The sequence below is a fragment of the Cervus elaphus genome, chromosome 1, assembly GCF_910594005.1.
Source record: "Cervus elaphus chromosome 1, mCerEla1.1, whole genome shotgun sequence".
NCBI lineage: Eukaryota > Metazoa > Chordata > Mammalia > Artiodactyla > Cervidae > Cervus > Cervus elaphus.
Window position 1 is genome coordinate 10,560,102 of NC_057815.1, and position 12,389 is coordinate 10,572,490.

General features: G+C 41.3%; 1 protein-coding gene and 1 pseudogene across 1 annotated transcript in view; one reads left to right on the forward strand and one right to left on the reverse strand.

Annotated features, from left to right (window-relative positions):
- Positions 1-2,557: 2,557 nt before the first annotated feature.
- The window catches only part of LOC122683117 (poly(A)-specific ribonuclease PARN-like), a 128,388-nt gene continuing 118,556 nt past the window's right edge, over positions 2,558-12,389 (reverse strand). Inside the window, exons 20-21 of the mRNA XM_043886728.1 lie at positions 4,192-4,262; positions 2,558-2,634 (exon numbers count right to left, since the gene is read on the reverse strand). Of these exons, the coding sequence (XP_043742663.1) occupies positions 2,573-2,634; positions 4,192-4,262 (133 nt within the window). The 3' untranslated portion in view covers positions 2,558-2,572. The remainder of the gene's footprint in view (positions 2,635-4,191; positions 4,263-12,389) is intronic.
- LOC122683250 lies at positions 9,249-10,709 on the forward strand (annotated as a pseudogene).

Consider the following 12,389-nt stretch of genomic DNA (forward strand, 5'->3'; position numbering starts at 1 on the left):
AAAAGATAAGTGTCTACTTATACTGAGCTTGCTTGAAAAGCAAAAAATATAAAGTTATTTTTCTGGTTCTAAGGAGAAGTTGTCCCCTAATAGATGTGGCCAACCAGCGGGTGGAGAGGGAGGTGGGAGGGGGGATTGGGATGGGGAATACGTGTAAATCTATGGCTGATTCATATCAATGTATGACAAAACCCACTGAAATGTTGTGAAGTAATTAGCCTCCAACTAATAAAAAATTAAAAAAAAAAAAGAATGTAAAGACTATGCAGAAAGAAGAAAACTCAAAAAATCTATCATTAAAATTCTCAGAGATATGGAAAAAATATTGCATCTAACCAATAAGAACAGGATGCTATAAAAAGAACCAAAACACACACACACACACACTTAAAACTTAACAGCATGGTAACAGGAATAAAGGAAGAGTTGGAGAATGAATTTGAAGAAATCTCCCAGAAAGTAGAGCAAAAAGACAAAGAAATGTAAAATTAAAGAAAAGATAAGAAATAGAGGGCCAGTCCAGGAGGCACAGCATCTGAATAACAGGAATCCCAGAAAGAAAGAACAGAAAAAAAAAAAAAAAAAAAAAAGAATGGAGAGAAAATAATTAACAAAATTATTCAAGGAAACTTCTCAGAACTGAAGGAAACCAGTATCTGGGTTTAAAGGACCCACCGAGCACTCAGATAGATGGAAGAAAACTGGTTATGCCTGGGCATATCGAGGTGAAATTTCAAAACATTGGGGAAATGAGTAGTTCTTACGGGGCATCACTGGGGACTCAGTGGTAAAGAACCTGCCTGCCAGATTCTGGGTTCGATCCCTGGTCCCGGAAGATTCCACATGCCGCAGCGCAACTAAGCCAGTGTGCCACAGCTCTTAGGCCTGTGCTCTAGAGCCCGAGAAACACAACTACCGTGTCCACGAACTGCAGCTACTGACGCCCACAAGCCCCAGAGCCCGTGCTCCACAAGAGAAGCCACTACAGTGAGAAACTCACACACAGAAAGGAGAGAAAGGGCTGCATAGCCATGAAGATCCGGCACAGCCTAAGGGGAGGAATATTATTTTAAACAGTAGTTCTTACAAATAGCCTAAGAAAAACCGCGAGAACACATCAAAACAATTAAGAAACCAAATGGCTTGTAACTTCTCAACAGCAACGCTGGAAGTGAGAATATAGTGGAGCAACACTTTCATGTCACTGACAAACATTACTTCCAATCAAGAATCCTCAGTCCCTCAATCTAAGAGTGAGGATAGAATAATGATATCTCAAAAAAGTCATCTCCCATGCGGCTTTATCTCAAAAAATACTGGAGGCTGTGTTCCACCAAAACAAGAAAGTAATCTAAAATGAGGAAAATGTGAGGTTCAGGAAGCAGGAGGTCCAGCGCAGAGAAGCAGCAAATGGAATCATGAAAACAGTGAAGAATGATCCTAGAATCAGGAGTGTGAGACAGAGAGGACTAATCCAATTTCATCAATGTGACTAATGAGATACACAGGCTGAGTGCTATCACCACCAACCCCATTCCCTCCCTTGCCTTTTTTTAACCACCTTTTCAACCTGAATATAAAATGCTCAGGTGAGCCTGACCCAGACTCTGTGCTTTGGCTCATTCTAACCACATGTGAATGAAGCTCCTACTCAATTCCCCACCTATGCCCAATCCCACCTTGAAGCCTTTACCCACTGAAGACTTTCTTCTCACCCTGATTGCTACTTCCCTCTATGCTGGAGAGCTGTGGTGGCCAGAACCACAGAATTCAGAAACAGAAGAACAGAGATGTTCTTGTTAGCGTTTTTCTGCCAGGCATCTGACTCACACAACAGCCCTGCCAGGTTTTCTGATTATGGTAAACCTTTTGTTTCCCAGAACTCACTCATGACCTTGAGCACTAACTTCCCCAGAAGAAGCTCTGTAACCCTCCAGGAAAAATGAAGCCCAGCTATGATCCAGAGACTCAGTTTGGTCTCTCTAGTTATGGAGGCCACAGTGGCAACACTGCCCTTCCCTTACACACCCAGATGCAGAAAAGTAACTCAGCTTTTCAAACCAAATGTCTCCTGGGGGAGAGGGAAAAGGGAGACACGGGGAACGACTCCACTGGGAGCTTCTGGACACTGATAATGTTGTTTGCTTAACCTGGAAGTTGATTACTTAAGTGTTCATTTTACTATTACTCTTTAAAACATAATACACATTATATACATTCTTCCCCATATAGTATATGTCCCACAAGTTAAAAAAAAAAAAAAACTAAGACATTAAGAAAAACTGGTTAATAAACCCCATTTTAACAAAGTTAGTGCTTTACTAAAATGACTAAAAAGTTACAACGACTGAAAACTATAGCACTTTCACAGTAAAGGCACAATGCTGCCCGTGGCAGAGAATTACTGAGTGACAACCTATGAAAAAACAAACTGTAAGAGAGCAGGCAGCCTCGACACGGCATCTACACAAGCTGAGGCCGTGTGTGACTATTACCTGTTGACTGAATCAAGGCTATGATAAATCTGAAAAGACGTCCATCTTGAACAACTTACCGCTGCACTGGCACAATTTCAGCAATTCAGAAAACCAGGTTTTCCAAAACAAATTGTAGAGGCATCATCATAACCAGGAACTGTAGAAATTGAACACTTGACTAAAATTTACTTGTTTTATGGTGTGACATGCAACATCAGACTTTAAAAAACAAAATATAAAACCCCTACATTTTAATTAAACTTTGGATTTCCACCTATTTTTAATTAACCAATAAGAGCTGGCTCAGATCAATGGTATCCATTCCCATTGATCTTTACCTGCCCTTACGGCCACAAAAAGCCTGATCTGCCCTGTAAGCAGGATAGGAAATGCCTTTCAGAGGATCCCAAAAGAGACCTGGGCTGGAGATAAACACATGGAAGCCACTTAGCATACAAACAAGCCGTAGCTGAAGTCCTGGCTGTGATCAGATTATCCATGGAGAGTGTGAGGGAAACAAAAGATAACGCTCACAGGAGAAATTCCAATATTTATAGGCAGATAGATAAACAGGTGAAAGGCTGAGGCACTGTGTCAGTGATCCTGGGAGGAAAGGTGAGAGGAGGGCTCTAGACGCCCACAGAGGAAACGGGTTCAAGAACGGGAAAGTGCTGGCTGTTAAGAGCAGCGGGTAATTAGCATCAGCAATCAGGAGGGAAGGCAGTCTTTCTACTACGTGCTACGCAGCAGGTTAATCTCACTCAATTCTCCCAACAATGCGATGAAATGGGTACCGCTGTCACCCCATTTTACAGACTCGAGACTCAGAGAGGTTAAGTATGAGCTCAAATTGAGAAAGCTGGTAAATAAATCCACCTACACTTGCAGCTCTTGCAAGATCTAAAAAGAGACATAAACTCAAACTATGAGCACATACTCATATATAGTCTGTAGAGTATAAACCATTCTTCATAAAACCTGACATCTTCCAAGGTAGGCCATGAGTTTTTTTCACCCCTAAAGCTCACACAGACAAGAAACGAGGCCTTAATTTCTTACATAACAGTCCGAAGCAAGTTTCAAGAATAATGGCTTAAAACTTCAAATTAACATGTAGGCCAATTTAGCCTTGGGGTTTTAAATGACCAACTTTCAGAGAGCTGGTTTCTTTAAATCACTTATGATCAATATAAACCAGATGGCTGGACTGTCAAACTGTATAGAGCTGTCTGCGTGATAAGGTCACTGCATCTGTCGCTGGGAGACTTTGGGGAAAGGGTCACACGCAGAACTCCCTAACCTCACAGCCCGTGTAGCTGAGAAGAGTCCACCAGGGATTAAAACGTGCAGGGAGGGGACTAGATGGGGTTACAGCGTTTGACAGCGTTCGCCTGTCAGATTATTGCTGGCGTTTTTATTTGGGGAGTACAGAAAGGAAACAAAATCAAAAGCTCTCCACAGCCTAAATAGCATCTAAGGGGTTTATCAAGGTATGTGATTTTATTCCTTCAACTTTAAACCACTTTTTACTCCATCTTATACAAACAATACAATCTTAACAGGCGCCATACTGTGTCTGATATCAGGAAGGATATTACCACAATTAAATGTTATTTCTGTGAGGATACGTGTGTTACAGGTTGAGACAAGATCATATATAGTATTATATTGCAATTTGCAAAATCATCTCACTCCTGCTGCTTCAGAAACTCACTCTGGAATAGCAATGACTGGAAAGCTACAGCAGTCTCATAATACCGGTGCGATGATGTCTGCGGCAGAGAGCTACGAAAAGAGTGATAAACATCATCTATCAAAAAATAAAAAATAAAATGTAAAAAAGAGTAGGTAGCTTGACATTCCCCACAGATACTATATTTATTCACACAGATCTGCAGCTCCAGTCCCCCTATGTACATTTCTATTTCACAATTTCCGCCCGAGGGATGCCTGTCTTCAGGGCAAAACAATCTAAAAAATAAGAGAGTAACCACTGGGCTCACGTGGAGTTAACATGCTTATAGGAACATTTTTCAGGATCTCTCTTTTAAGTCATAGACTAAAATAAAGCCTTGGGAATAGGTACTGTCTTGTCTGTCAATAAACATTCTTAATCTAGAGTGATTTCAACTCTCGTGTATTTGTTGCAGACTTTTTCACTGGGAAAAATGGCATGACCAGCAACAGTAATTATTTAATTACTCTACGCCAGAAACATAAAGGGACAGAAATGCGAACATGGAGACACACTGTATGGCTGCTTCACAACCACAATTAAGTCAGGTGACCTCAGAAGAGGAGTCTGGTCACGCACTACTGACCTAACTGCGGGAGGTAAAAAAGATTTTATCTTCCAGCCTGTAGAAGAAATTAGCCAGATTTAGCTTGAATTTGTATGCCTTCACTACAGTAAATAAACTAACCAACAGTCCATTCTTTACGCCTTCAGAATGTACCAATGAAGCCGAACTGAAAGGCTAAACATTTAGAGCACAGGCATTCTTCCATAAAACAGAGAAATCCAACATGTAAAAATTCATTGATCTGAAACTTATTGAGCATAAACCAGTGCATTATACCTGACCTGAATCCTCACCATTTTAAATTTTCACCCTCACTAAGCAACTTGTTCCAAACAACTCACCTGTTAATACAAAGCAGTATTATTTTCTCTATGCATTATAATTAGGAAGCAAAACAAGATAAGGTAGGTAAGACAACTTTTCCTCTTATATTTATAATGCTGAAGACATGTTAAAAATAGGGCTTGATACCCTGACAAGTTACAGGAACTTTAAAAAAGTGTATATGTATATGTCTCTATGCTTGCAAAAAGAACAGTTTAATTCAGAATCCCATAAACAGACTGTAGGAATTACAAACACAGCTGCAACCAAGATAATAGAAATGACCACAGCTAAAGTGTATAGCACATGACTCCATACTAGGCGTTACCCTTCAAGTTTCAGATATGCTGACTTGGTTACTCCTGCAGCAACCCTATGAGACAATTACTGAATCACCCCCACTTTAGGGATGAAGAAGCAGGGCTGACAGGGAGGTTACAGCCACACAGCTCCTTACTCTGTGCCAGGGCAGGGATTGAAGACCAAGCCATGTGCCTCCAGAGTTCAAGCTCTTAACCACTTTGTTATACTGTCTCTATGCCTTGGAAAATGTTTATCAATAACTTTACAGTTAAGATCTTATTTGATCTTCACAGTAACAGTCCCCTGTGAAAATATGATCTATATGTCCTAACTGTGTAGAAAACTTTCCTGGAATAGAAGAATAGAAATTTTGAGCTTACTACATCTACACTAGAATAAGCTGTTAACTCGAGAGACAGTGGCCTCTCCTTCCCTGGGCTTCGGTACTCGAAGAGCAGCCAGGCAATGAGAGCAGAGCCTGCAAATTCACCGATGTGGGGGGACACAGCCCACTGCGGAGACCAAGGTGCGGCGGGTGGGGAGAAGGCAGAGAGCTAAGGCCGCGGAGGGGCGCAGAACCCGGACGACCGGGGAGTCAGCGGAGGTCCCTGTGGGAAGCATGACACCGTCGCTACCCTTTTTAAGGGAATAGTTAAGTCAGTGCTGTAGAAAGCCTCAATAAACCAAGGGAGAGCATGTAGAACTGTTACATATTCCAGCTGTTGGCCTGAACTAAGGGCACAGAGAAGATGGTTCTGAGGAAAACATAATGTTGTGATCAACAGGCTGCAGAGAGAAAGGCGTCAGGCACTGAGATTTCTTTAAAGCTCCAGGCTTGAGAGGCAGACGGTGGTATCCCCTTTAACCAAGTCCGGGAGTGACTCTGAGTAGTAGCACTTTAGAGAGACGAAGAGAAGCCTTTTCTTGATGCCTTTATTACAGATTTTAAATCTGGGGAAGTCCTTTTTCCCATCCAAAGAGTTCATAAATAGAGATAGCAGAGCAAGTTCTTTATTTTAAAACAGCCTTTCTGAACAGGTGAAAGATGGCATTTGCAGGCCTCAGTCCAACTTCTAACAGGCAGGGCACGGTACCAAGGCTAGGAAGCCTGCCTCCTCGTCCAGAACTGATGGGTTAATTCCTACACTTAATAAGGAAGAATAAAATTTATGCAGTTCAACAAGAAAAAAAAAACTATCCCCTAAAGACACTCCTGGACCAGTCCCCAAGCTCTGCACCTGAGGGGACACTGAGCTTTACTGGCCCACCGGCCCAAGGTATTGTCTCCATATGTACCACTATTATTCTCTACCTCTTTCTGCACAAATGTGTTCAAGTGACATTAGGTCTCAAGTTTTCACAAGACAGAAGGACATTGCTAAACAGTACCGTTTAACAAACAATGGTTGGAACTCAAGCAAGAGGTTGGGTTGCAGACGGATAAAGACACACATGAAACCGAGGCCCAAGAAGCGGGCACCCTGTGAGAGGGGAGATCCCCACATCACCGCCTGTGCATGATCGTGAAGAGAAGAGAAAGCCACTCAGTCGTGTCTGACTCTTTGTGACCCCAGGGACTATACAGTCCCTGGAATTCTCCAGGCCAGAGTATTGGAGTGGGTAGCCTTTTCCCTTCTCCAGGGGATCTTCCCAATCCAGGGATTGAACCCAGGTCTCCCGCACTGCAGCCAGATCCTTTACCAGCTGAGTCATAAGGGAAGCCCAAGAAAACTGCAGTGGGTAGCCGATCCCTTTTGCAGCATATCTTTCTGACCCAGGAATCGAACTGGGGTCTCCTGCATTGCAGGCGGATTCTTAACCAACTGAGCTATGAGGAAAGCCCATAATAAGTGCATGACAAATACTTCCCAAATAAAGTATATGGCTTGATCTCTGAATTATGCAGCAAAATAGTGAATGAGGTAGTCCAAACAGGTGAACTTTACATACATTTGCTCTTATCTTTTTAAATATTAGGTTAAATTCTTAATAGTTTTGGTGGTTTTCCCAATACATTTTGTCTTCTTTAACAAAGTATATAAAACATAACACTTTTTCATAAACTTATAATTTCCAACACTAATTTTCTCACTACAGCATAATGTTATGATCTCCTTAGAAGTTACTATTGGCTCAGAGATATTTAGCACACCCCTAAATATCCCCAGTGTTCTTGCCTGGAAAACCCCATGGATGGAGGAGCCTGGTGGGCTGCGGTCCATACGGTCGCTAAGAGTCGGACATGACTGAGTGACTTCACTTTCACTTTTCACTTTCATGTATTGGAGAAGGAAATGGCAACCCACTCCAGTGTTCTTGCCTGGAGAATCCCAGGGACGGGGGAGCCTTCCAGGCTTGGAGGGCTACAGTCCATGGGGTCGCAAAGAGTCAGACATAACTTTTTTTTTTTTTCTCACTGTTCTTCATAGCAGCTGTACCAATTTATATTCCCACCAATAGGGCAGGAAGGTTCCCTTTCCTCCACACCATCTCCAGCACTTATGGTTTGTAGACTTTTTGATGATAGCCATTCTGACCAGTGTGAGGTGATACAAAGAAAATCTTTTCCAAGGTTATACCTGTTCTCTGGAGACAGCTCACAATTCAAAGACAGATCAATATGTGTATGTATATGTGAAGGGGAGGGTAGTGAGAGGTGTATAAAGTCATGGTTCCCTGAGATCAGGTGACCTGAGGAGCCATTCTAGTTGGGAGTTACTGAAACCTTCCTTGTCACTACAGTGCATTCCAGCATCTCCTTGGGCCCAGTTCAACTTCCTGTAATCTCCCACGGGGTTTACTCTCAAGAGCCCTGCATGCAAATCTCTAAGCCAATTTCCCAGGGAAGCCAACCTAAGAGGGTGAAGACTATTCCTTCCTAATGTCTCTCTCATTGATTTTATTTTTAACTTTTTATTATGGAAACATCAAATATATACAAAAGTCAAGAAAAGAATACAACTCATCAAATTTATAAACATCTTGCCATTCTAGTTTCATCTAATCTTTGTTAAAACTATATTCTTTTAAAGTAAATAATTTCACCCATAAATACTTCACTATGTATTTAACATATAAAGGTTTTTTTTTTTTGAGGCAATAATCATGCCATTATTATAAGATATAAATTAATTGTAATTCCTTAAAGCCACCTAAAACCCAATATGTATCCAATATTCCTTAGTTGTTTCCATTTTTTTAGAGTACACATTGATTTGCAATTTTTTTTATCAAGAGGCTCTTTAGTTCCTCTTCACTTTCTGCCATTAGAGTGGGATATCATCTGCATATCTGAAGTGGCTATTTCTCCAAGCAATCTTGATTCCAGCTTGTGACTCATCCAGCCCAGCATGATGTACTCTGCATATAAATTAAATAAGCACGGTGACAATATACAGCCTTGTTGTACTCTTTTTCCAATTTTGAACCAGACAGTTGTTTCGTGTTTGGTTTTAACTGCTGTTTCTTGACCCACATACAGGTTCCTCAGGAGACAGGTAAGGTGGTCTAGTACTACCAGGTCTTCAAGAACTTTCCACAGTTTGTTGTGACTCACACAGTCAAAAGCTTTAGCTTAGTCAACGAAGCAGCAGAATTTTTTCTGGAACTTCCTTGCTTTTTCTATCACCCAACAAATGTTGGCAATTTGATCTCTGTTCCTCCGTCTTTTCTAAATCCAGTTTACACATCTCAAAGTTCTCTGTTCACATACTGCTGAAGGTTAGCTTGAAGGATTTTTGGCATAACTTTGTGCGCATGTGAAATGAGCACAACTGTATGAAGTTTGAACATTCTTTGGCATTGACCTTCTTTGGGACTGGAATGAAAACTGAACCTTTTCCAGTCCTGTGACCACTACTGAGTTTTCCAAATTTGCTGGCATATTCAGTGCAGCACTTTAACAGCATCATCTTTTAGTATTTGAAATAGCATTTACATACAAGTGTACACAGTATGTTCAGCAAGACAGGTCATATCTTATATGAGGCTATAAAGCAAATCTCACTGCGTTTAAAAGGATTGAAATCATACTAAAATTTCTAATAACAACACAATTAAATTATAAAGTAGTAACGACAAGAAATCTAGGAAAATTCGAAGTACTTGAAAATTAAACAACACCCTTCCCAATAATCCCTGGTTAAAGGAGCCTTTAGAAAACGTGTCTAACTTAACAATAATGCAAACACAAAGTACAGTTGATGGAATGGACCTGAAACAGTGCTTCGAGGATAACTTACAGCTTTAAATACTTGTATCAGAAACAAAAAGAGGTCAAAATCAATGACTGGGAGAGGGTCTTAGCTACATACACACTGCTGGCTGGGCGTGAGGCCTTGTGCACTTACACTGGAGAAAGAAGGTCCACCCAAAAGTGAAAACTGGGGCAGACTTATGAACTGCTTGAAAGTGGGATGCTGAACATTCCCAAACCTTGTCGGCAAAAGTGGAAAGCCTTAACGGCTCAAGGTGCTCAAGCACACCTGACTGATCACTGGCTGGACTGCTAAGCTATTGGAAGCCAGGCTCAAAAATATTTTAGAAGACGGCGGGGCGGGGGGGAAGCACATAACTTTCTACTTCAAGAAACTGGTAAGGGGTAACAAGATGGCGACTGAGACGGTGGAGCTTCATAAGCTGAAGCTTGCTGAACTAAAGCAGGAGTGTCTTGCTCGTGGTTTGGAGACCAAGGGAATAAAACAAGATCTCATCAACAGGCTCCAGGCATATCTTGAAGAGCATGCTGAAGAGGAGGCAAATGAAGAAGAGGTACTGGGAGATGAAACAGAGGAAGAAGAACCAAAGACCTTAGAACTGCCTGTCAAAGAGGAAGAACCTCCTGAAAAAACGGTTGATGTGGCAGCAGAGAAAAAAGTGGTAAAAATTACATCTGAAATACCACAGACTGAGAGGATGCAGAGGAGAGCTGAATGATTCAATGTACCTGTGAGTTTGGAGAGTAAGAAAGCTGCCCGGGCAACTAGATTTGGGATTTCTCCAGTTCCATCAAAAGGTCTGTCGTGTGACACCAGGCCTATGGTTAACCTGGATAAGCTAAAACAAAGAGCTCAAAGGTTTGGTTTGAGTGTCTCTTCAATCTCCAGAAAGTCAGAGGATGACGAAAAGCTGAAAAAGAGGAAGGAACAATCTGGGATTGTCACAAGTTCAGCTGGAACAGGAACCACAGAGGATACAGAGGCAAAGCAGAGGCAAAGAGCAGAGCGCTGTGGAATTGCTTGATGAAAAGCTTTTAATGCTTTCTGTTCTCCGGTGTTTTCCACCTCTTTGACTCTTCCTGGTCACCTACATACCTAAATGCACAGTTATGTGCCTAGGTCCTGCCTTGCAATGAGGGTGCATGTACCCCAGGTACATCTGTGAACTCCAGCAGCAGTTTGACTTATTGCAGTTCCAACTTTAAGGTTTTTGTTGTTGTGTTGTTGTTTTTTAATTATTATTTTGCTTGTTAATAAAAAAAAGAATAGAAAAAAGAAAAAAAAAAAGAAACTGGTAAAGAAGAGCAAAGTAAATCCAAAGCAACTTAAAAAAGAAAGAAAACAGCAAAGCAGAATCCAAAAAAATAGACATCAGCAAACAAGACAGAAAAATGAAGTCAGCCAAAAGCTGGTTCTTTGAAAAAAGCAACAAAGTCAGGAACCTAGAGTGACTGAGGAAAAACGAGAACACAAATCAATCCCACAAATGAGTACCTCTTCAGATTCGGTAAACTTTAAAAGGCTAACAAAAAGCACAGGTGAAGTTTAAAGTTATAAGCAAGACTCTTTGGAAATCCAGTACTGAATAATCACCTCAAAAACCACATCACAACTCTGATGTTTATCTGTTCAGCACAATCACAAGCTGGGCTTTTAAAAGGATGATTTAACATAAACACACCCATACTAGGGACTGAAGTGAAGCTGTAAAGCCAGGTATCTACCCATCCCCGTAAACTCATCATGAACAAGCTCCTAAGGCAGCATATCAGGAATTTCTGTAACTCCCTGAATGGGGGCTAGCTTTACAGAATAACCACTAGGTTTTTTTTTACCTCTTCTACAGTGCCTTCATCAATTTTTGCTTTTTAAAATTTCTCTGTAGTATTCATGGTGTGTTCGAAACTGTGACTTTCAAAACAAATGAAAAGCTAATTTTCCTCAAGCTATTTCTATAAGAATTGCAGGCAGAGAGATAATGCCTTATAATGTATTTAAGGGGTTTCCCTGGTAGCTCACACTGTAAAGAATCTGCCTGCACTGCAGGAGACCTGGGTTCGATCCCTGGGTCAGGAAGATCCCCTTGGAGAAGGGAATGGCTACTCACTCCAGTATTCTTGCCTGGAGAATTCCATGGACAGAGGAGCCTAAGGACACATAAGACAATGTCTAAATATTGAGAGTAAGACTAGGAAGTGCCAGTACATTTGAAATATTGTTGAGCTCTTTCCCCCATTTAATAAGACTGCATTGCTGCTGCTGCTAAGTCACTTCAATCGTGTCCAACTCTGTGCAACCCCAAAGACAGCAGCCCACCAGGCTCCCCCGTCCCTGGGATTCTCCAGGCAAGAACAATGGAGTGGGTTGCCATTGCCTTCTCCGAAGACTGCATTAGGTATATAAAAATCCTAAATATGTCTGAGTTATTCAGATGTGACCATTACAGGTGATTTCTTATTCAATGACTCTGAGAAAAATTCTCAAACAATGAGGCTCAGTGATCTCCTCCATGGCATCAAGTCCCACACTGGCCACAGGCTGTCTTCCCAGACAGAGGGGAAGAATGTGAAAAAACAAAGAAACAAAAAGCAACAGGAATCAAACTAAATGGCACTCAGGAGAAGAGTTTTAATCATTTTGATAGACCTGAGAAAGAGCTGTCATAGTCATGAAAATGCTTTGAAGAAATCTTGATTAGACTCAGCACAATGAAGAAATTAAAAAAAAAAAAAAAAGACAGGTGTCAGTTAAAAAGCAACTCCTTA